Below are 26,243 nucleotides of genomic sequence, written 5' to 3'. Positions count from 1 at the left end.
AATATGATAACAATACACTTTAAAAACTTATAGGGAGCATTTATTCATGCCTAGGCTAAAATCATTAACAGAAAAGATGAAACTTTTCTAGATTTATTCTGTTTAAGAAGCATGTCTAGATTTATACTGTTTAAAAGCAGTAAAGGCAGAGCCTAAATCCATAAATGCCACACTGTCAAATACCTAAAAGATTATTTGTAGCTCTGGAGCTAAGTTTATAAATCATTAGCTGGCTTTCAGAAAAAATATATACCAATTATGCCTACCTTCTCAATCTCTGGCAGACAATCTAGCAGGTCAACAGCAAACTGGGAATCACTTGGGTCATTTTCACAACCATTTGATGACATTTTCAAAGGATTTTTTGCCATTGCATCTAATACAGCCTCATAAAGCTGTTTTGTTATTAGAGGAGAAGGAAGTTCTCTTAAATAATCCTTGAGAACACCTTTAGAAAACAAACAAATCAAACAGTTGGTGGTTGAACTTCAGAATGAAATAAAGAACCATGGTGAATTTTTTTAAATGTAAGTATTATTATAGCCAACTTTTAATATTTTGAAAACAATAAAAGCAACAATGTAAAAAGAAAGTATTAGAACAAAACATTAGCATTTTGTATTCTTTTAAGTTGCCTCCATAACTGACCTTTTGTTTTGAAGGCATGCTAAAAATACACATAATAATATATAGTTACCATACATATTAGGTTTGTTAAACATAAATAAGTTATTCTTGATAAATATACCCTTATTGATCTTGCCTGCCTGCCTGCCTGTAAAAAGCTCCTCTAAATGTATGTAAAATAGAAGTTAAGAAAGCAAGGCATACTTACGTTAATTGCAAATTATTCCAATTACATGAATTTTGAGTTTCTAGATTTTTAATTGATAGTGAAAAAGTACCAATAGTCCAAAGCCCTTGCAAATAATATAAACATATTTCCTTTTTAATACTGGAGATGTGTCTTAAATAGATATACTAGATGGTTGGATAATCTCTAATGCTACACTATCATATAAAAGAAAAAAAACTATTTCTAAAACCAAACAAAGGAAACCAAAAGTCAAGAACAGAAAACATAAGACTTGTCACTATAATAGTAGTGAGGGAAGTCAATTCCAAACACACCACAAGTGCTTTTGAACTAAGAGATATTACCTACAGCAGAGAAAATTGGACAGAATAGTGGTTGTTATATATAAGTAAGGTAAATAAGCTAAAGCCTGGAATGTGATCACAAGGGAAACAAGAGTTATTCATGATGCCAAAAACCTAAGTATATACAATATTGATTCAGAACATGTTCTCAGCTTAGCCAAGAACCTAGTTTGAAAGCTTAGCTGGAACTTAAACATGATTAGGTAGGAAGCTTCCCATCAGATAATTTTTAAAAATTAAATAGTAACATGGTTCATTAGTTTCTTATGCATCCTTCTAGTGGTTTTTTATGCAAATATAAATATTATTTGTCTCCCTTTATTACACAAAAGATAACATACATAGGTTGGTATCCCTAACCCAAAAATCCAACATCTGAAATACTTCAATGAATATTTCCTTTGAGAATCATGTTCGTACTCAAAAAGTTTTAGATTTTGGAACATTCTGGATGTTGGATTTTTAGATTAGAGATGCTAAACTAATAATTATAATGCAAATATTCCAAAATCCAAAAAAATTTGAAATCCAAAACCCTTCTCGTCCCAAGCTTTTCAGATAAGTGATACTCAATGTGTACATCCTGGTTTGTTTTGCTTTTTCATTTAACATCATATCCTTGAGATCTTTTCAATATATAGAGAGCTTCCTCAATCATTTTTAAAGTGACATCATTATTATTCCAAGGTATGGATGTCCCACAGTTTTATCTGTTCAGTCCCCTACAGATGGATACTTGGATTATTGCTAATCTTTTGTTATTCCAAAACATGCTATAATGAATGACCTTGTACATCATCACTTTGTATGTATGCAGTTATGAACTGCTAAGTCAAAAATGCATTTGTAATTCTGAGGAAAAAGCATGCTTTTTTCCTACATTTGGAACTTGAGCATCTAGGTGGAAACTAGTGACATTACTTGAAATAGGGAATAAAGGAGGAATATAAAAATATCCAGCACCCAAGAAGGTAAAATTTACATTTGCAGTCCATTAAAAAGTACCAGGCATATAAAGAATAAGGCAAATATGACCTATAATGAGAAAAATCAACTGAAGCCAATCCAGAAAAGATACAGACGATAGAATTAATAGAAAAATACACGAACACAGTTATTATAACAGTTTTTCATATGTTCAAGGAGCTAGAATAAAGATTGAATGTGTTACGTACAGACATGGAAAATATTAAAAAAAAAAAAAACCCAAGTCAAACTTCTAGTAGTGAAAACTAGGACGTCTGAGACTAAAAAATGCAATGAATGAGATTAATATCAGAAGAGACTAGTGACTTGAAAACACAACAACAGAAACAATCCAAAATGAAATAGGGGGGAAAAAAATTTAAAAAATAGGATTATCAGTGAGCTGTGTAATAACTTCAAGGGCCAAATATATGTGTAATTGTATAATAATTTTCAAAGTAGAGGAAGTGGTGGGGAGGGGGATAGTAGGGTAGAAACAAAAATAATTTGAAAAAAACAGACAAAACCACACTTATGGTTAGAGATTTTAACAATCCTATTAGCAAGTAGAAAGAAAAGAAAGATATAGAAGACTGGAACAACATTATTAACCAACTTGACTTTACTGATAGTTATAGCACAGTCCATCCAAAGCCACCAGAATACACATCCTTTTCAATAGCTCAAACGGAACATTTACCACAAGAAAACCATATTCTGGGTGTTAAAATAAGCCCAAATAAATACAAAAGCATTTAAGACCTGTGAAGTGTGTTCCCTAACTACAAAGGTTTTGCCAGGTAGGTGGGAAATAAGGACAATAGGGCAAGGAAATTGAGGACATTTGCATGAGAGTGGCTGGAATGAAGAAACATGAAATCTAATACAACTAGAGCAGGAAATGATAAGAGAGGGGAACTGAGGAAGCAAAAATATATCAAAGGATAACTAATGAAGTGAAAAGCAGTAGGAAAAAACTTGAGGGATAGGAAACTATAGCTCTAGAATGAAATGAATTCATAGTTTGAGAGCCAAAACAATTCTAGGTGATAAGAACCGAGTTGTGATCTTAGGAGTAGGTCGGTCACTACAGTAGAGTTGATGTAAAGGTCACTGGATATCTTTATAACTGATCTGAGGAACTGATAATCTAGGGTTCTGAACTCCTCATTTGTAAAATAAAGTCACCTAGGATTATGGCAGGACTTGGGTTAGAAATATAATCAGACTCCCCTTTTCCTGCGGGATTCTTACTTTGATTCCTACTACCACCATCATGCTAGAACCCCAGGAATATACAGTGCTAGGGTTAAAAATACCAGTTCTGATTTGGAGAAAAAAAAACCAAAACAAATATTTTTTAGCGCTACAACATAAGTGGATAATTTTTTAAAGTTTTTTTAACTAAATACACAGGAATACCAAAAAAAAAAAAATCACAGAATTACAAACATTCACCTCAAAGAGTAGGCACATTACCATCTCCTTACTATTCTTTCAGTCCTCCTAGCTACCTGTATGTCTCAATGCTAGTCCTAGTCTATCACCTACTACATGGAAACTTACCCAATTAACTTCATGGAAAAAAAAAAAAGAAAAGAAAAGTACAAAAATGATCATATTCTAGCCCTGATTTTTCCAAATGAGCCTCACTGTCAGTCCTGGGTTCCCATCTGAAAGAGCATTCCAGCTATAGCTCACCATTCTCACCTGCCTGGTGCTTTACTTTTTAGCAAGAGCTATTTCATGTAGTTTCTCATCTCAAAGTGTTTGCCAATAGATTGCCCTCCTTCTACCTTCGCCTGGCTAAGTCCAGCTCACACTTCAGAGGTTAGCTGAGAAGTCACCTCTTCCAGGAAGTTTACCCTAATTTTCCCAGGATAAGTTAGGTGCTCCTTCTCACATTTTATAATTAGCTGTTTCTGAGTCTGTCTTTCCCTTGAGACTAATACTCTTGAAGGTGGAGATGACCTCTTATGAATCACTGTGTTCCAAATGCCTTAGCAAAATACCTAGCATATAGTAAACACTCAATATATACTGACTAGATAGATGGATATCATCTTCCTACCAGCATCCTTCCTACCAGGACTATGAAGATTAATATGTTAAATAACTTCATTCTTCAAGTGAGACTCTGTCTCCTAGGAAAGTGACCTTATCCTCTACAGGCATCTAGCATGACAAAAAATTAACACACTGGATCCAGAACACTGAAAATGCACAATCACAACCATGAAAATCATTCTTTTACAGGTAAAACTTATATACGCAGTAAAAAGATACATTTAGAGTAGGTAGATTTGAATGTTAAATCATTGACATTTTCTGAAGTTAGAACTACGAATTAATTTTTACACTCTATTAACCTGACCTACCTTACTTCACCTCACTTACTCTTTCTGACCTTATCATTTAACTTAGTCATGCTCTATACATGTTACTCAGACCAAATGGCTCTCATAAACAACCTCAGTAGATTTGGGTTGCTAAATATATGACCATTCCTTAGCTTTTCACATTCCTTGGTGTTTTATACAGTTTCAACATCTATGTTCAATCCAGGTAAAGGAAAACAGAAATAATTTGGAAGCTAATATGCCAGAGCTCAGAGAAAATATAATATGTATGATAGGAAATGTATATTTAATATGTAAAAAGGAAGAAAAATGTTAATGTTTAAAAGATAATTTCTGGTTTATTTCTGATCATGTTTTCTCTTGAAGGCAGGCAGGATAAAAACGATTAAAGTAGGATTAAATCAGAAAAAGGCATGGCCAAATGAATTTTTAAGTACTAAACCTGGATACTGATTGTGTTGCACTGACATGAAATCTATTTTACTGAACACATTTAAACTGAATTTCCTCCTCATCCCACTTGCAGTCACTGGCAGAAGAAAAAGAAAGATAAAATATAAATTTAAAAAATAAAAGGAATGAAGAATAAAAATAACTAAAAATTAAAATTAGAAAAAAATTAAAATAAATTTTCTCCTCAGAAGACTTAATTCGTTTTTAGTAATCCCTAAATAATAAGTATTTTGACTTTTCTACATTCTCCTCTTGTTATCTTTGGTAATTAAGCCCCATAAACAATTATGAGTAGGCTTCATACCTTAAATTTAGTACGTGATGAAAAAAACCTGATTTGTCTGGAGTATTTCATTCTGTGTTGGATCCAGACAAACCAAACTAACAAAAATACATTAAACTGTGAACAAACTCTATCACTCACCTCATTAATTTCTCATTTTTTTAGACCTACTGAACTATTAATAATATTTCAATGTTTGCTCAGAAATGTGAGTTCATGTGGAACAAACACATGGGACAACACCACTACCAGCCAATTTCCCAAATCAACAATATCCTTTACTTTGAGCCACAATGACTTTGTATCATGAAATTCCAGTGATATTTCTCAGACAAATCTTAAATCACTTCATTGGCTTTTTATCAAGAAAGAAAATAACTCTAAATTCTTCTGAAAAATAGCTTTACTGAAAAGGAATAGTACAAAGAATGGAGCCAAGAAATACTCAATTTACAAATTACAGAAACTCACAATTTTAGAAAGGAATGCTATAAATCTAACATTCATTGACCTATTCATATGTTCTGCATATGCAGCAAATTTCCAAAGCTAAGGACCCTCTCTTCATCTTTTTAAACTATATATGTTTAACATAATTTTTATTTCTAAGAGAAGGCTTTCCCAAGACAAAATCTACTTTTACTTATAGTGTATACTTTTCTGGAAATTGGTATTTATAAAATTTCTCTTTCATGAATTCATAAAATATGTCCTTTGCTGACTTTTTTAAAATGACATATTAACAAAGAAAGAACATTCTATGTGTTAAGACAGCCCATATTTTGGTAGAAATAAGCCTCTTCCTCTATTTAAAAAAACCTATTATTTCAGATTTGCTAAAATACATAAGAAAGAAAAAGTGCCTTGGTTTGTTTTCTCTTAGTATTTAATATTAAATGCTTTGGTTATCCAACAGTATATATTTAATATTCTATGAAAATACAGTCATTCAGCGTTCAGAGTGGGAATCTCAACTATTTAGAAAGCCTCAATCCTAAAAGTAAGCTTTAAGGATTTCAACAACAAAAAAATTCTTTAATATGTGCAAGGTGAACCTTCTTTAAATTCTCATCCAGACAATTAATTGTGTGTAAAATAAGAAAGCAAATTAGAAGAGATAAACACCATTATAGCGAGAAAAAACAGCAGTTGATAGTAGGGAGAAGAGAACTATCAAAATACACAGAAGATCTCGAGATACATACTGAAGCCATCTATAGATGAAAGGATATGAACCCACGGCCAATATCATATTGAATGGGGAAAAATTGAAACCATTCCCACTAAGAACCAGAACCAGACAAGGTTGCCCACTATCTCCACTTCTATTCAACATAGTGCTGGAAGTCCTTGCTAGAGCAATTAGACAAGAAAGGGGTATTAAGGGTATCCAAATGGGGGCAGATAAGCTCAAACTCTCACTCTTTGCTGATGCTATGATATTATATCTAGAAAACCCCAAGGACTCAACCAAGAGACTCCTAGAATTGATAAATGAATTTAGTAAAGTCTCAGGATACAAAATAAATACACACAAATCAGAGGCATTCATACACACCAGTAACAGTCAAGCCGAGTTTCAAATCAAAAGTGCAATACCTTTTAAAATAGCCTTAAAGAAAATTAAATATCTAGGAATATATTTAATGAAAGATGTGAGAGACATATATAGGGAGAACTACGAGACACTAAGAAAAGAAACTGTAGAAGAGGTAAATAGATGGAGAAATCTACCCTGCTCATGGCTTGGTAGAATCAATATCATTAAAATGTCCATTCCATACTACCTAAAGTGATCTACAGAATTAATGCAATCCCTATCAAAGTACCATCATCATTCTTTACAGATCTAGAAAAAATAATTCTATGCTTTGTATGGAACCAAAGAAGACCTCATATAGCCAAAGCAATCTTAAGTAGAAAGAACAAACTGGGAGGTATCAGTCTACCAGACTTCAAGTTGTACTACAAGGCTATAGCAACTAAAACAGCATGGTACTGGCACAAAAATAGAGACATAGACCTTTGGAACAGGACTGAGAATCCGTAAATGAAACCACCCGCATATGGTAATCTAATCTTTGACAGAGCAGACAAAAATATACACTGGGGAAAAGAATCTCTTTTCAATAAATGGTGCTGGGAAAACTGGATAGCTACATGCAGAAGATTGAAACTAGATCCCCACCTCTCACCTCTCACAAAAATCAATTCAAGATGGATAACAGACTTAAACCTAAGACATGAAACCTTAAGAATTCTAGAAGAAGATGTTGGGAAGACCCTTTTAGACATCGGCCTAGGCAAAGAGTTTTTAAAGAAGACCCTCAGCCTAGGCAAAGAATTTTTGAAGAAGACTCCCAAAGCAATCACCGTAGCAACAAAAATAAACAAAAGGGATATGATCAAATTAAAAAGCTTTTGCACAGCCAAGGAAACTATCATTAGAGCGAACAGACAGCCTACAGAATGAGAGAAAATATTTGCTCTCTACACATCCGATAAAGGGCTGATAATAAGAATCTATCTAGAACTTAAAAAAATCAACAAGAAAAAATCAAACAACCCCATCAATAAATGGGCAAAGGAAAAATAAATGAATAGAAACTTTTCAAAAGAAGACAGAATAATGGCCAGCAAACATATAAAACAATGCTCAACATCTCTAATCATTAGAGAAATGCAAATCAAAACCACAATGAGATATCACCTAACTCCAGTGAGATTGGCCTCTATCAAAAAATCCCAAAACAACAAATGCTGGTGAGGATATGGAGAGATGGGAACACTCTTACACTGCTGGTGGGACTACAAATTGGTGCAACCTCTGTGGAAAAGAATTTGGAGATACCTCAAAGAGTTAAAAATAGAAATACCGTACGATCCAACAATAGCACTATTAGGCATCTACCCAAAAGAGCAAAAGACATTTTATAATAAAGACATCTGTACCTGAATGTTTATGGCAGCACAATTCACTATTGCAAGGATGTGGAAACAACCCAAGTGCCCGTCAATTCATGAGTGGATTATTAAAATTTGGTATATGTATACAATGGAATATTACTCAATTATAAGAAACAACAGTGATCTTGCACCTCTTATATTTTCCTGGATTCAGCTTGAGCCCATTATCCACAGTGAGGTATCACAAGATCAGAGGAACAGCTTCCACATGTACTCACCATCAAATTGGCACTAACTGATCAACACTATGGTGCTCGCATAGTAGTAATATTCTCCAGGGATTAGGGGGTTGGGGGTGGAAACTCACAACTAACGGACACAGTGTGTATTGTAGAGGGGAAGGGCATGCCTCTAAACCTCACTTGGGTGAAGCAAAGACATAAAATGTAACCAAAACGTTTGTATCCTCATAATATCCTGAAATAAATTTAAAAAAAAAAGGATATGATGTCTGGGATTTGGTTCAAAAATAATCTAAGGCTGGGGAGGATGAAATGGCAGCGGTATGAATAAGACAAGTTTGGTTATATGCTGATATCATGGAAACCAGGTGACAAAGAGTATTTATCATTTATTCTACTTTCCCATAAAACTTTGATAATAAAAAAATAAAATAACAACAAAAGCAAATATTGAATTATTAGCCAGTAGCCCTGAAGGTTATCAACAAGGTTATGAACAATCTCCTAACGGCCAAATTAAAAGGCCTTTTTTTCTATTTTCATTTTATGTAATCTCTCCACAGAATGACACTGCATTATACCTTTCCTTAAACTCTGTTGTTTCTTATTTCCCAAACTTGACTCCTTTCTCCTCAAACTCTTTAGGTATTTCTTCTTTCTTTGCCTGCCTCCAAAGTTTGGAGATTCTCAAAGTTTTTGTCTTTTCAAACTTCATGGACAATTGCAAGGCTTTCATTACACCTATATGCCAGTAACCCCCAAATTGCCATTCCCCACTCCCCCACCCCATCTCTCAGTGATATTTGAAGTATATTTCCAATGCTATATACTGGATTATAATCATCACCTGGGCAAACAAAAGACCCCTCAAATTTTATTGCATTCTCTCCTTAGCTACAAATGAACACTTTCAACTTTGATATATCCATTTGGATGTCAAACTTGGATACTCCAAATTCAATATATTCAAAACCCAATTCATAATCTCTGTTAACATTTCCCGACCAAGAGCAGGAGCTCTCCTTGAAGTCTCATTTCTGCTAACGGTACCCAATCAACTAGGTCGCAAAGTCATATTTGTCTGAGCCCTCTATTTCTTCACATCCTTTTGATTCTACTCCTTCCTATTTCTCCTGCTACAAGCCTCCCTTAGCTCTTATCACCTCTTTTCTTGGACTACTGCCAAGGCTTTCTAACTGATTTTCTTGCCTCTCGCCTCTTCTAATATCAGTCCATCACAGAGTTGCCAAATTAATATTCCTGAAAACAATCTCTAATAATTTTATTCCTCTACTCAAAAATATTTCATGGATCCCCTCTGGCTAGTAAATAAATCCAAATTCTCTAATCAGATAGTCAATGCCCTAAGCTCCAGTCAAACTCAACTGCCATGGTATTTTATCTACTCCTCTGTGAAAATACCCTTTCCTTTCTGCTAGCTACTACAGCTAATTTAAAGTAGGTCTTACTTCCCCTACCACTTGTTGACTGTTTGAGGGTAAGGGACAATAGCTTCATATCTCCCCACAGAAAATAACACAGTAAGTAGTGTTTGTGATGAAAGAAAAGACTTCAGAATAAAACCAATAAAGTTTAGGCTACAAACAGTATTTCAATTCTCTTTCTTGCAGATGTAGTCTTTCCAGAATGAATACATAAAATAAAATCTATTTATTACCTGTTATTACATTTATATCTGGGTACTGGTTTTCACACAGACCAACAGCTTTGCTATCCCTCTCAAAAGCCTCTCGAAGTTCTTTCTTGACTGCTGCCGAACCACATAATCGATACAGGCCTACTACCTAGAAAAAAATTATGGCCATATTATGGTAAATTTGATAAAGGGAAAATATAACAGTACAGTATAAAATCACATGAACTTGGCAATGATTCATTTAATAAAAATATCCTTTTTCATTTATATTCAAACAATACACTGTGATTTCTGTAGTGTTGGCTATCACTACAAAGCAAAGATACAATCCCTTCTCTTTAGTTTTTATATGCTCAGTCAATATCTCCACGCTCCAAGCATGTGCCCTTTCACATCTTTGTTAGACACTGAAGTACTACAGCACAGAGGCTGAACAAGGATTTTGCCCCACTCTTTCACTCTTTCCTTGGTGAATTTGGGCAAGTTATTTAATCTCTTTAAAACTCAGTTTCTGTATCTTTAAAATTAGTACATGACTGAAATAAGGTTCCAGTATACTACTTGTATAAAGCTTCTTAAGAAAAAAAAAAAAAGAAAGAAAGATTCTTAGAAAGAAATAAAAGTAAACCTAGGTTTTTTTTTTTAACTTGTCAAAGTAACAGATTGTAAAGGGATGAAGGAAATTTAAAATAATATATTAAAGATAAAATAAAACCTCCAGTTCAAAATTTATATAAGATGCAGACACTACCATCCCACCAACCTGCATTGAAAAGATTTGGTTTTTAAACACTGTTAATCTATATACATTCTAAAATATCAAGTCTCAAGATATTCACTATAAATTCACTGTGAGGAATTCAACGTGGTCTCTGTATAGAGAAAACATGCCTGATCAAGCTATCACAGTTCTTTGAAAGAATAAACCTTTAAAAAAATTAAGAAGAATGAGTGGTTGTCACCTACACTTCCACATCAAAGACTATATAGACAATTCAACCACCTTGAATTGAAGGGAAAATTATGGAAAAAGACATGATTTCAAGACAGAAATAAAGTAAAAACAATCCTCAAGGATTTGAACTAGGAATCACTGTAAACTGTTATAAATGATCTAGAGGAAGCAGAACACACATGAAATTTCCAGATTTTCTTATGACACTAATTTCTTCTGATTTATTAAAGAACTGATAGAATATACTATAGAAGGTAGGTCTCACTATGAGAAACTGTCAGTAATGGACACAGGGAAATGTTATCCAAAATATCTGAGATGATAAGATGTAAGTATTAATTGAAAAATAGTAAAGAACCTAAAACTATTTCTAAAAGACAATAACGTATATTATTCTCCTACATTCAAATGTATCAACATAATATGGGAAACCAAGGATTCTACTAAGAAGAAAATTCAAATTTCCTACTCTTACCCACATTCATGATGCATCCACACTGAGAACTGTATGTTATCATCTGAAAAAAGACATGGTAAAAATGTAGATGGCCCAGAGAATGAAACTAAAATATTAAATGGGATCAAAGGGCTGGGCGCAGTGGCTCATGCCTGTAATCCTAGCACTCTGGGAGGCAGAGGCGGGTGGATTGTTTGAATTCAGGAGTTCGAGACCAGCCTGAGCAAGAGCGAGACTCTGTCTCTACTAAAAAATAGAAAGAAATTATATGGACAGCTAAAAATATATATAGAAAAAATTAGCTGAGCATGGTGATGCATGCCTGTAGTCCCAGCTACTCGGGAGGCTGACGCAGAAGGATTGCTTGAGCCCAGGGGTTTGAGGTTGCTGTGAGCTAGGCTGACGCCACAGCATTCTAGCCAGGGCAATAGAGTGAGACTCTGTCTCTAAATAAATAAATAAATAAATGGATCAAAGGAAATGCTACCACAATGAAAGAAACTAAGTTGATTATAGCCCTTTTGGTGTGGGCACATTTAAGTGTCATAAAATCCCATAATAAGGATCACCTTGAACTTAAGAAGGAAATGCACCAAGAACAAATTAAAGGAAGTACTAGTTAAATAGTAGGCAGTAAATTAATGGAACATTTTATCCTAAAAAGCTAAAACTACAAATATAATTTTTTAAAAAGATGAATAAAGAAAGATCTAACATAGATATTTTAAGGAAAAGATATGTAAGGATATATCCCTAACTTCAGATGCTGACATCTTGAATCAAACCCTTGAAGTACACACTCGATGCCTCTATCAGAGACAGAATCTGTACTGAGTGGACCATAAGTGTGATTACTGTAGTAATTTTTCCATAGGAAGCAGGACATGGATAGCAGTGGCATTCAAAACATTTGGAAGATGCAAAGACCCATGCTACCAACTATTTTTGTATGACTATCAAAACCTATTTACATGGTGAACAAACAATAATTAACTGAATAAAAAATATTCAAAATTTCTTTGTTTTTAATTAAGACAGGGTCTCACTCTGTCACCCAGGCTGGAATGCAGTGGCATAATCATAGCTCACTGCAACCTCAAATTCCTGGGCTCAAGCAATCCTCCTGCCCTCAGTCTCCAGAGTAGCTGGGACTACAGATGCATACCACCATGCCTAGTTAATTTTTCTATTTTTCTGTAGAGATGGAGTCTTGCTCTGTTGCCCAGGCTGGGTCTCAAACTCCTGGCCTCAAACAATCCTCCTGTCTCAGGCTCCCAGAGTGCTGGGATTACAGGCATGAGCCACTATGCCTAGCTGGTACTCAAAATTTAAGTAGTATGCCAGCCTGTAAAATGTAGGCACAATAAGCCTCTTTCTATGTGTGTGTATGTGTAAATGTGTGTGTGTGTGTGTGTGTGTGTGTGTGTGTGTGTAGGTGGGGAAAGGAAGAAGCAAAAGAGACAAAACAAAAAAGGTCTTTAAAAAGTACAAATGCACAACAGTTAAAACTTACTTTTTAGTTCACAGGAAATCTTTATTAAAATAAATCTTTCTAAACTTTAAGTATAGAAATAAAAGCATTGCTAAAAATGGTCTTTTGGGGCACTTAAAATAAGTGTTAACAGTCTTTATACACCTGCTCTTTATAAATATTTCAGAAAATAGACTGTAAAAGTACAGTGCCATTTGAATTACTTATTTTAATATTCAACTACAAAAGTTTCTGCTTAATAATTAGCTTTAAAGTCTACCTAATCTCTGAACTCTCTACACATTGCCTGAAAAAAGAAAAAAATGAAGGAAAAAACAGAGAACCTTAAGAAAGAAAAATAAGTGACCAAAAGTTGGATTGGAAAGTAAAGGCCTCACTCCCACATAACCAACATGAACTAGAGATAGAATCATGTATCTGAGTTACAAGAAGTCTCAAAAGCTCAGATGATTCCTCTTAGCCTCAGGAAACTACTGTTATCTATTTTTATAGATATAAGCAAATAAAACCCACAGAGATTAAGTGACTTGCCCAAGGTCACACAGTTAAATAATAATGGAGGAGAAACCAGAATCCAGGTCTTCTGCATCTTAATGCAAAACTTCACTAACTTGTGCTGTTTCTATAGTTTCCATGTTAAGTTCAAAGTGAGTTTATTAAATAAAGAAGTCATATTTCAGATTTTGTGATATTTACCCTCATTGTCTTTTATCTTTTTAACCAATGTTGTAAATTCCAATAGCACTGAAGCAGAAATAACTTAGAACATAATGACTTTTAGTTTTAACATGTATCACGAAAACTAGTATAAACTATTGTTAATACTTATACCTCAGAATAATATCTTCAATGATATGCTGTTTCTTATTGTCATAGTCCACAAGTATTAAGAAAAATAGAGATAAGGTCTATTAATTAACATTTACATATCTTGTTACAAATAACATCAGATTTTTTGTTTGTTTTAATGGATTGCCTTTTTTGCCTTCTTATTTAAAAGAGAATGAGATGTGTTCCTGTTAGTAGGATCTCTCCTCACCCTCCCTGCTATCCCAAAGTAAAGAGACAGATAATTTTGTGCCTTCTAAAGAGTGGAACTGAGAGAGTGTAGGGAATAATGGCAGGGAGTTAATTTTGGGAGTGAAGCAGGGCTACAGGATTCATTGTTAGAACTTTCTCTCACAGGAATGTCAAAATATGAAGAAACATTTCATAGCTAAATTAGCCTTTACCTATGTTATCAGCTCTGGCATTTCCTGGAAGTGCAATTAGAAAGCAATCCTGACCTCTAATTATAAGACCCATGCAGTGCTTTGTCACAATTTACATTGTGGAACCATCTAGCATGCTCTCAATCATTGACAACATAGGTATGAATTATACTCTAAACAGTAATAGACTGAGCTTTTGTACCCCCATAATAAGCTGAAATAAAAAAAAAATTCTCAAGAACTTTGGGGTCTCCCCACAAAAAAAAAAAAAAACAGTAATAGAATAAAAATAAAGAATAGGAATGGGAAAATGTCTAGATTTTTTTTTTACTTTACTTTGAATTCCTTCCCCCAAGACTTACAATCAATTAATTAATCAGTGAATAAAGGAGATAGTAGAGAAACATAGTGAAATAATAATACCTGACAGCCTCTCTTTTCAATTTCCATAATACATTTCTGTATCAGGAGTGGCACCATCAATCCTATATTTTCTTTCTCTACAACTCTTCGAATATCAACTCCAAATATTACTGGTTCTCTATTTATATCTAGCCCATGAAGAGAATTCTCCCACTGTTCCATAAGAGTCACTTTCACATAAATAAGACCTCTAGGTTCAAGTTTGACAGCCAATTGATGTGTCTTTGTCACTCTGAATAATGTGGGGAGAACAACAGTTCCATGACAACAAACTCTATTTTTTCTTGGCGTGGGTTCCCAACTAAATACTACTAGTTTCAAATGTTGCGCATTTTCAATTTCTATGTTGAAAGTGTGATCCATGTCTAAAAATGTTGTCCGACATGTGAGCAAAGCTGTTCTGGCTTTGTTTACCGAATCTACCTGAATTGCACAAAAGACATCTTTTGAATCTATGCGGGGTGGTTTTAAATCCTCAGCACCATAGAAATGCACACTCATGAGCCCAGATATATACTGCGAACACTTAGGTTGATCAGAAAAGCTGTAATGTCTAAAAGCGTCAATATCTATTTCATTCTTGATACAACTATTAGAAATTATTTCTTTTCCTTTTCCAAATTTGTTTTCAGATCCATGTTTGCCAGATTTAGTTATAAGTTCGGGTGAGTCTCCATCACTGAGGTAACCTCCTTTGCAGGAATACTTAGAGCTCACAGAGGTTTTCTTCTGGTAGCTGTGCTGAGAAGATACACTGGTATCAAGATGGTACCGGCTTATAACATTCCTCCTAGCAGCTGTGGTTGTGTTCCCAGAAGGTAGAATAACAGTATGATGAATTTCTTGATAGTTACATTTAGATAAAGAAGGAGTATTATCTGGACTGTTTATGTAATTCAGGGTTCCCTTAACACTCAGTTTTCGGCTAAATTCTGGCAATCTTTTCATTTTCATGGAAAGTTTCCTCACAGTTCGTGGAGATTTTATTTTATCTGGCAAAGACCAATTAATTGAACTGCCTTTTTTCACAGGGCTAGGGTTTGGAGAAGACGGTTCTATAACTCCCAATTCAGTCCTACTTGTAGCAGCTAGGATCCCAGGACCTTTAAAAAACAAGAAAAAAAAAGATATTATAAAGTGATATGTTTTGACTTCTACTTTTCTTCCTATTTTATAAACCATCAACTAAATAAGCCCTCACATGGACAGAAATTATTCCCTTGTTTCATCTCAATGGGGAGATTTAGTTAGATGTTCAGGTCAAACTCCATGACTGGTTTCAGGGAGAATACTATATTATCCCAATTATGTAAAATTTAAATTCATTTTTCATACTTCATCTAACTATTCCTTATAGAGGAAGATCTAATAACCATTATAGCAGAAGCTAATCTATGTAACATGGCATTTCACAAGTAAAATGAGAAAAAGTATTTATTCATTTAAAAAAATCGATAGATGAAATAACCTTTCTTTAAAGTATTAATATTCTCCCTCCATCCCTCTCGATGTGTCCTAATGACAAAGAAGCAGTTTCTTTATAGAGAGAGGACTATTTTAAGTATGCTCACTGGGCTTTTCTGGTAAGCAGCTAATAAAAATAGAGTGTTTAATAAAATGGACAAAGCATCCCCTTGTACTGCTAATCACAGTACAATTCCACTGGCTTACTAAACATCGTATAGTAATCAGGGTACTGTTTAGTCTACAACCATTAATCTGTTTTTCCCTAGCCTAGAAAAGCCATCCTATATATTGAATGGTTCTAGATTTTATGAAATTACTGAGTTTAACATTCTGACTCTATACATTGACAGTAAATAATTCCTACTGAAGTCCTTAACTAATTACTAAAATGAAATACTGTACATAATAGCAACTTCTGTAGACAAGAATTTATTAAAACAAAAATGTTTTGTTTTTATAAAATCCAAGAGCTGAAATATTACCAAATTCCACAATCACTTAAAATTAAACTACAACTATACTAATCAAATGATATACTAGCTTTAAGAAGAAAGCACAAAATGAAAACCTTTAAATAACAGTTTATAAACTAGGCTAGAGTCAAGTGAAACTGGCACGCTCCTTCACCACCTAGAACAGTAACTGACAGATAGCAGGAATTCAATATTTAGTAAATAAATGAATTAATCAACCAACCAACTGTAAATGGTAAACCTTTTAGGAACTACAATACAGGAACTCCCAATAATAGTAACCAGCCATAAAGACCAAGTAATGATACTAGTAATTGAGCCAAAAAATAATGAAACAAAAAATACAATGATGAAGATCACTGCAATAGCACTGGAAACAATCTATTAACACCCAATATTAGGGAAACAGGTCAAATATTAGGGCACATAGGCCCAATTAAATATTATACTATAAAGCTTGAAAAACAATCATGTTAATCCACATGTAACAATGAAAGATGAACATACTAAATGAAAACAGCAACAAAATCCACTAATGATTGCAACTAGATAAAAGATACATATACGTTGAGAAGTTAATAAGCAAAACACAAGGCATAATTATGTTAGGATGATTTTTTAAATTTTTGTTCATATTCAGGCCGGGCGCGGTGGCTCACGCCTGTAATCCTAGCACTCTGGGAGGCCGAAGCGGGTGGATCACTCAAGGTCAGGAGTTCGAGACGAGCCTGAGCAAGAGTGAGACCCCGTCTCTACTGAAAATAGAAAGAAATTATATGGCCAACTAAAAATATATATAGAAAAAATTAGCCGGGCATGGTGGCATATGCCTGTAGTCCCAGCTACTTGGGAGGCTGAGGCAGTAGGATCCTTAAGCCCAGGAGTTTGAGGTTGCTGTGAGCTAGGCTGACGCCACGGCACTCACTTTAGCCTGGGCAACAAAGCGAGACTCTGTCTCAAAAAAAAAAAAAAATTTTTGTTCATATTCAAAATACTTATAAATTAGCTTTTTGGTTTTCTAATCAAAAAATTATTTTGAAATTCAAACGTTCTTTTTGCCAACTTCTCAACAACTTTCTGCCAATATTGCCAAGAAAAACATATCACTTTAGGTAAACTTTCTATCAATATAAAACAAAAAAAGATAGCATATAAATAAACTGTCTAAATATTTCCCTTGGTAAATTTAGGATTGTGCTTATTATATTTTAATTACATGTTTTACAGAAGAATGACAGTAAGAAAGGAAACATAAATGACATCCATATCACACTTTTAAGTTTTATTTTTTTTAAATGTCTGTCTTTCCAAGTTTATAATTTGCTACAAACATAAAAAAATAAGGTTAAGGACAGTAACTTAAAATATGTGTCACTTAACAGACACCGGCTTTCTAACTTTGCTCTTATCCTTACATACCCTCTTGCCTTCTCTGCACCATTCCACACTCATCCCTGTGTGATACTATAGCCTTCCCTAGCACTCTACCCAGACCACAACCTGCATTCCAAAGTATCATTTTATATAGTGTTTGTTTTTCTCTCCATTCAGATTACAAAAGAAACACACATTCACTCTGGAGAATTAGTCTACAATTAGAAATGCACAAAGCAAAAAATTTTAATTACTTTCAACTCCAACACCTGGGGAAAAAAACAAAAAAACACTTAAAGTTTCAGTATAGCTTTCAGCGTTTCTTTCTAAACTGCCATCACATAGTACACACTGTTTTGGAACTCATTCTTTTACTATAACATTTACTCCACCTCCTCATGTCCCTGAGAAAAGGTTTCAAATGTAAATAGCTTATTTGCAAAGTACAGAAACACCAGTGAGGAAGCGAGAAAATTCAGGGGGAAATTCAAGGTGAGTTATCAAGCCTGCTACCACTATGGGCAACTGGAGCTTAACCTCATGAGAAAACTCTGAGAAACAACGTAAAATATGGATTCAGAATTATCCCTCCCAATGAGTGAGGGAGCTGGGGTAGTCGGTTATATACCAGCTCTTATCAGCCACTGGTTGCGAGGTACTCCCAGGCTGCCCTGCACAGAAATTTCCTAAGACTTCAGAGTCCTCAATCAGAGATGCAGATACTGGTGGCTGGAAATAGGCTTCCCCCATTTAAATAGTAAGTAAAGCAGTAAAACCCAAGGGATATGGGGCAAGGTACTGACGGCATCTGCTATGACCCACATCTTTAAATATTCTGCATCACTTGAACTGTATAAATTAAAATGACTTGATGTAAGTCAGAATTGCTTTCTATTCTTTCTATATTTGGTATTTGCAATCAAACGTGCCCTATGCTCTACATCCTTGGTAGTGTACCTGAGACTAAAAGAAACACATCAGAAAATTGAACGCAATCAAGGAAGAATAAAACCATTAAGTTTAACTATATGAAATGCTTTCTTTTGCAGATCAAAAAACTGTTGAATATCAGCAATTTCATATAGTTCAACCTCAATTATTTCCTTTTTCAGTTCCATAACTATAATAGCCCTATCTGCAAAGTCTTTACTTCTACTTTTCATTTCTTTTCCTCTTCTCCCTTTCCTTAGCTCATAAGGAAACTTAGGCATAAAAACACAAACTAATGATCACTGGTACACTGAAAATACAACTTTCCAGCTGAGGCTAGGCCAGCTGTGAACGAATGAATGAATGAATGAAATAAAATAAGATTTACGTAAAGACAATATCTTTTTCTTCTACTCCCCATGGTTCCATTCTTTCAACTAAGAGAAAAGTAATTACTGTCTCAAAGGATCAACATACTAAAGCATACCAGATTATAAAATCAAATCTGTGATAGAAATAATTAAACCAACATGTATATAAAAATGTATATAAATCTTTTTGAGTTTTATTGTCATGAAAATATATTCATTTTGTAAGAAAAAGTACATAAACATAACAGACTTCTACAGTTTTATCTATCAATTGAATTGAAAAATGAAATAAGAAAGAAAAGGCAAATATATAAACATTTTTACCTGCAAAAGGAGATTTTAACATGGGACTATCCTCCACCATTATAGCTTCTTGTGTCTTGTGTCCTATCCTTTGCTTGTACTGCTGCACAAATTCTGTGGAATGGACGGAATCTATAGGATTCATTACATTTGACGGCATGGCTTGAACATCACTTGTGTGTTCAGAAGAGCACAGCAAGTCTTCAGTATGCTGCTCTGCTTTCATCAGGTCACTACCAGACAACATGCTCAAACTGACAGCAGGAAGCTTCAGAACAGCAGAGTTTACCTCACCAAAACTCAAGGCACTCGATAAACCAAGATCATCATCCTCAGGAATGGGGTTGTACCATATTTCTCCTTCATCATCTGCATCATTTTCCTCATTAAAGTCTAAAGAACAGTTTCTTGATAATGAAGAGTTTGTAGCATTACACACCATATATGTACAGTATTCTTCAGACGATTTGAGGAAAGGTTGCGATAGCTGATGTTTAGGTAGAGATACAGGTGAGATGGATAACTGGCTTCTATCTTGGCATTTCTTATTTTCTTCTTCTATATTAAGAGATCTCAGAGTACTCTGATATAGCCAATTGCGCTTCTTTGAAACAGTGATGCTGTTAAGTGACTTATGGCCTCTGAATTCAATATTATCCTTCAGATCTTCAAGTTCTCTTCTCTTCATTGAAGACTCATAGACATTTTCAAATAAATCTGTTTCAAAGAAGAACAGAAGGTAGAATATAAAGCCTGGCATATCAGGAAAGACATGTCACCTTCAGACCAGTTATTAAAATCTTTAAAAAGAAAAAAAAAAGAGAAGTATTATTAATTACATTCAGAGACTAAAATTGAACTAGAAAAATTTTGAATTTTCTATCTAAATATGGTTTCTATGATTTACAAATCAGACTGATAGTATAAGTGTCCAAGAATTCTAAAAGATAAACTCTGAGACTCTCTTTATAAAAACTATACTGCTAACAAAGCCTTATCTTAAGTAAAACATACTTTAGAAAAAGCTTATATAGAATTTTTTGTATATAGTATGGCTTTAATTAATATTTGAATAAATTTAAACAATTACAGGGACCAGAAGTCTTTAGAAAATACAAGTAATACTCCTACCCTTTCAAACAAAAATTGTTTCAATAACCTAACAAAAAAAATGTGCCTTACTGATTATTAAAATTTCAACATAACATTGGTTTCCTAACCATATAGAATAGTAGCACCTTAAGTAGGGTTTAGGTTCTAAATATCTAGGGCAAAAATACCAATAAAAATCTCTTAAGAAGGCCTCAGATTAGAACCAGATATGCTGCCTTACAGAGAGTACAACACAGTTATTATTATTGCCATAAACTTAAGCAGAAGGGAAATAAGAATGAACAAAATAGCCCTTTCTCTTAAGAAAGTCCAGTGGGAAACCTCAAATACTTAGATACGTGCATATCTTAATGTAATGTGATAAGATTCTAAAAATACATATATAACATTAATTTGATCTAAAGAAGAAAATTTTTTATGCTTCCAAAAAGGTGCATAAAGCAGACTTCAATGACAATCAACAAGCTAAATATATAACTATCATAATAATTCACTGCACATAGATAATTAAAACCACCTTTGTAAAAATCTAAGATCATGTCAGGTTTATAAATTATGGAATTATGATTGATTAATCTTAGTGTTATAGCAAGTAAAAAATAATGGTCTAATAATAAACTGATAAAACACACTAAGCCATGAGAAGCTTAATAACAATCAGAAAAATTAGATTCAGACATAATCAAGGCTTTCAGTAATCTCCTTTCTACTGAAAAATATCCTTTTAAAATGTAAATTTGTATTTTTAAAAAAATCTTAAACATGTACCCAACCAAGCAGATTAATACAAAATAAAAACCAACCAAAGAGAAACAAAAATCTACTTAAACACAAATTAGGGTTCAAGTTCAATACCAGATGCAGGAATTACACCAGGAATCAGAAGGGAAGGACACTCCCATGAAGACCTACTGTGCCAGACATTTATTTACTCCACAAATGAGTGACTATTATGTGCCAGGCACAAGAGATAAAGCAGTAAGGAGGCCCCCTACCTCATTCAACCTCTATAACAATCTTTTGTTATCATCATGAGCCTCAAAGAATAAGAGAAAAATGGTCCAGTTGCTAGCCCTGGGATTCAAATTTAAGCTTGTCTAACCCTAAAACCCATGTTCTTAGCCCTCCTTCTCCATACGATGCTACCCATAAACATAACAAAAGTAGGCAACCCTCTCTGAACATGGAGATAATATCATCCCAGTTTATCTTATAAAGTGGCTGCTGGTAAGGATTAAGTGAGATAATGTTCAAAATACTTTGAAAACTATTAAGTAGTACTTGAAAAAGTCAAGTAACTTGCTCAAGACCACCTAGTTGGTAAATAGACGAGGCAGCACTCCAACTGTTCTGACTCCAAAGTTTGTGTCAATAGTAGTACACCTATTCTAGTAATACACCAAGGGATATCTACCTCCACCCTCCAGGACTTAACATGCAAACATAGAACAAATATTCAATATATAGCTTGAATTGATTTAGTTTAATTTAACTAATGAAAACCTGAAGATTCAAGAGTCTATCTTTGGTTCTATCTCCATTACCCTTAAAATCAAGAACTGATAATCAACACATACTGAGGAATCACTGGGGCTTTTGGGTTTCCAGTGATCACATGCTTTTGCCAAGTACACAGAAATTTAGATCTATTTCATATTTAAATCCACATCTCATATTATTTAATAACATTTCAGCCCTTCACAGGATATTACATATAGTTTGACACAATTTAAATTTGAAGCAAAAAGTATAAAATTATATAACTCATGGTAGCTATTAGCCACACATCTTTTACAACATCCAAAATTTTATATAGCTAGACACGTTATCTTGAGTCCTTTTTTTTCTTTTTCTTTTTTTAAGATACAGGGTCTCACTCTATTGTCCAGGCTAGAGTACAGTGGTGCGATCACAGTCCACTTCAGCCTTGAACTCCTGGGCTCAAGTGATCCTCCCCCCTCAGCCTCCTGAGTAGCTGGGATTACAGGCATGTACCACCACACTCAGCTAATTTTTGTTTTTTTAGAAATGGGTGTCTCACCATGTTGCCCAGGCTCGTCTCAAACTTCTGGCCTCAAGCGGTTCTTTCACCTCAGCCTACCAAGTCATTAGGATTACAGGATTGAGCCACCGTGCCCAGCTATTATTTTGAGTCCTATTGGAGTTTTTTGACATATACTATAAGTGATTCCTTAAACACACTTCTATTACATTCCAAGGAAGCAATCAGAAAAATAAAGCTGCTAGCATCCCAGATTTAAGCAAATTGTTACTTCCATTGATATAAGCATTTAATGAAAGTGTAATACTAAAAGGAATAATTACACTGTGAGGCACACTACAACTATTTTCAATGAAACAACAAACTATAAAAGCTTGAGACTATATAGTGTGATTGCTATTGCCAAATATTTCAAAACACATGATGCTGAAGTTTAAATTTATAGATAAATGCTACATGATCATAATTTTTGATAAAGGCCAATTTATTCAGTTATTAAAATTCAATTAAGTAACACATTATTCAAGGCAATAAAGATTACTTGAGCAATTATTTATAAATAATTTAAAACATTTCATTTTTATCTCAATTAAATGGATGCATATGAATGTAAATTTACAGAAATGGAAAGCTATTTACAATCTTCCCTCTCATTTTATGCTAAAATTAATGTTTAACTCTATTAGCATAAATTGAAGAGTTACTTTTAGCTTCAGATATATGCTGAAAGAAGGTACAAGTAAAAATATGAAAATAAGTATGCAAAGTTACAAGGCAAAAAAAATCCTTATTCTCTTGCAACTATACATGTATGGTATAATTTTCAGATTCTAATTAAAGTCATTTTACTTTGAAAATTTGTAAGAGAATACAGAAGTAGTAATTAGAAGTTTTTCACTCAGAAAAACATTCCACACAGTGGTCAACTACTCAAGCCAATTTCGTTTTCTCAACTATTACTTCATAATAAATCTAGATGACTTACTATTACTGAACATTTAACTAGTGCCCCCACTTCAAAAGCATCAGCAAATTTTCTAAGAAAGTATGTATTTCAACCCTCATTGAATATGTGTAGTATCAACATATATCTTTTGAAAATTTCTTTTTTTGTTGTTTCTTGGGGTTTTCTCCCTAAAATTCATGTTGAAAAAAAAATTCTACTGCAGAAACCAACTGTTGCTTTTCCCACCTCTCTTTAAAAATACTAAATAAAAGAATTCTTACGAACACTGTACCAGATATTTAAATCTATGTTTTAACAGCATTAAACATTTTAATATTTATTAAAATCTTACATCTAAATACATATAACCATCCCCTGCTTACAGAGTCAAGCCTGGCAGCCCAGATAAAATGACTAGAATAAACTTAAGCCTTAGATTTCTGGGTGTATGTGTGTTTATGTGTGCATATTTATCTTTCCTAGATAAATCTAAAAGGGGGAAAGAAGTAGAATGAAAAGGAAAGAATCCACTTTCTCTTTTATTTTTCTTCTCTTGTGACTAGCAATAATAAGAACCCGTAAAAAAGAAAGCTATGTCCTAGTTTTTGAGACAGGAAAGTAGAAAAGAAAACTTTGAGACTGTTTTCAGTTCCACAAAAGTAACGGGGAGAAGCAAGAGAAATAAGCACAAAAGAAAAGATGAGTAGAATAAGTAAGTACCCCTAAAAAGGTGTACTCTAGCTCAATTCCCAATGCTCCTCAAGGCAGCACTCCTCAACTCTGATCTTTTCACTCTCTATCCAGAATCCTAATGATCTGGGGCAAAGCAGCACTCTCACAAAGCGTGCTTGCCTCCCTCTCAATAACAGCTAACTAAGCACCCGGCACAGTACCAAATGAATTATCTTTTTTCATCCTCACAGCAACCTGAGGACTGAGGCTACAGGAGGTTAAGTAACTTATACAAGGTCACAAGCCTGGTAAGTGATGGAATCTGACCAGAAACCCAAAATCTCTGTTCTGTTAACCATTATATTATATGGCTTCCTCTCTCATAGATTACAAAATCTCACTAATATTTATTGGTGCAAAATGAGTCCAATGTGGAGGGAACTACTCAAAGTCAACACAAATGAGCAATGAGTATTAATTCATACATATAAAACTGAAGCAAAAAGAGCTCAAGTGCTTTGCTCTAATAGCTGTTATCTTAAGTATCAAGTATCAGAACAAGGTAAAATGCTTTTTTAAAACTTTGGGGACCTGAGAACTCTAGAACCTTACTACTCAAAAGTGTGGTCCACCAAAGGGCAGCATCTACACTGGGAGGTTGTTAAAATGCAGAATCTCAGGTCCTACCTCACACCTCTTAAATCCACATTTTAACATGATTTCCAGGGAATTCATATGCATATTACATTTGAAAAGCACTGCTCCAAAACAGTGAACCACACTTTGAATGGCAAAGGTTTAGAAAACAGCCTTCATGATTCTCAAAAAATAAATACCAGACATCCTTTGGAAATCATTGATCTAGAAATGTAGGACTTTTAAATCAACAACACTGTTTTCTGCTGAATTTGTAATTCTCAAAGTTTTCCAGCCACCAGCAACTCCAATGTTCCATGGCACTCTTCCAAAATATAAAAAAGCAACTGCACTTGCTTCTAGTGCCACAATGGCAGAATCTCTCAAAGAAGGATTTAAAGGTAGAAGACTATCAAAAACTATATACCTATTGTTACTAATCTTGAAGAGGCCAGTGCAGAAAGAACTTGGGAAAATTCATAAAGATTAATAGCTCATAAAGATGAGAAATCAGATATACAAATACTTGAGAAAAGAAAAGTATATGGGAATCATAATCAGTGTCAACTTCACTTTAAGATGGTGAAGATCATACCAGCTAATACTACCTTAAAAGGAATGTCTAAAATTTTTAGACAAAATATTAACAAGTTATACAGCCTAAATTTTTTCTTTCGGAGATCATGCATCAGAAAAAGTGGAGTCAAAGTAGGCTAATTATTTTTTAAAACAATAAAAGGCTGAAATAGCTCAACCTGATGCTTTTGAATTTATTTCTGAGAACTATATGTTAATTAAAAGACTTATTTTTAAAGACTTATAATGAAGTATAGTTAGCAAATAGATTAAGATTCCTTCCTAATCTTAAGGCTTGCAGAAACTTGACAATATTTACTATGTGTAATGACTTTAAATTTCTTAAATAATCACCTCAATTAAGAACAAATTGGCCAATCTGTGAATACTATAACTGCATCAAATCATTGGCATTATAATACCATCAAAAGTTCTTAGCAGGAGACAGAAATCAAAATAGAAAATCATTTTGGTTTCTATCTGTCATAGTCTCAAAACTTTTCAAAATACCTATGTAGATTATGTCTCTCTATCCCATTATATAGTTATCCTGTACTATAAATTCTAAATATAATTTTATTTTGAAAGAAAATATCCTCATGAATAATATTGTACAGAAAAATGTGATATAAACCTTTTGGGATATTGAATGTCTTTATCAATCAGGAATGTACTGCTTTATTTTAGACTGCTCCAAATAACTTTTTAGAAAATATGATTTAAAAGTGTTAATAGAATCCAATTAACAATCAGAAGTAAACACTTAAAGGTAACAATTTAAAATAGATACAGTGATTACTTAAAAATGTCTTA

General features: G+C 33.8%; 1 protein-coding gene across 2 annotated transcripts in view; it reads right to left on the bottom strand.

Annotated features, from left to right (window-relative positions):
* The window catches only part of SYDE2 (synapse defective Rho GTPase homolog 2), a 39,403-nt gene that overhangs the window by 10,104 nt on the left and 3,056 nt on the right, over positions 1–26,243 (bottom strand). For both annotated transcript variants that reach the window (XM_045547626.1, XM_045547627.1), the window contains exons 2-5: positions 19,507–20,202; positions 14,568–15,670; positions 10,051–10,177; positions 267–448 (exon numbers count right to left, since the gene is read on the bottom strand). In XM_045547626.1, coding sequence (XP_045403582.1) covers positions 267–448; positions 10,051–10,177; positions 14,568–15,670; positions 19,507–20,202 — 2,108 coding nt within the window. The remainder of the gene's footprint in view (positions 1–266; positions 449–10,050; positions 10,178–14,567; positions 15,671–19,506; positions 20,203–26,243) is intronic.

Source organism: Lemur catta, chromosome 3 (assembly GCF_020740605.2).
Source record: "Lemur catta isolate mLemCat1 chromosome 3, mLemCat1.pri, whole genome shotgun sequence".
Classification (NCBI taxonomy): domain Eukaryota; kingdom Metazoa; phylum Chordata; class Mammalia; order Primates; family Lemuridae; genus Lemur; species Lemur catta.
The sequence above is the reverse complement of the archived record's forward strand: the minus strand, read 5'-3'. Positions and strand labels throughout refer to the sequence as shown.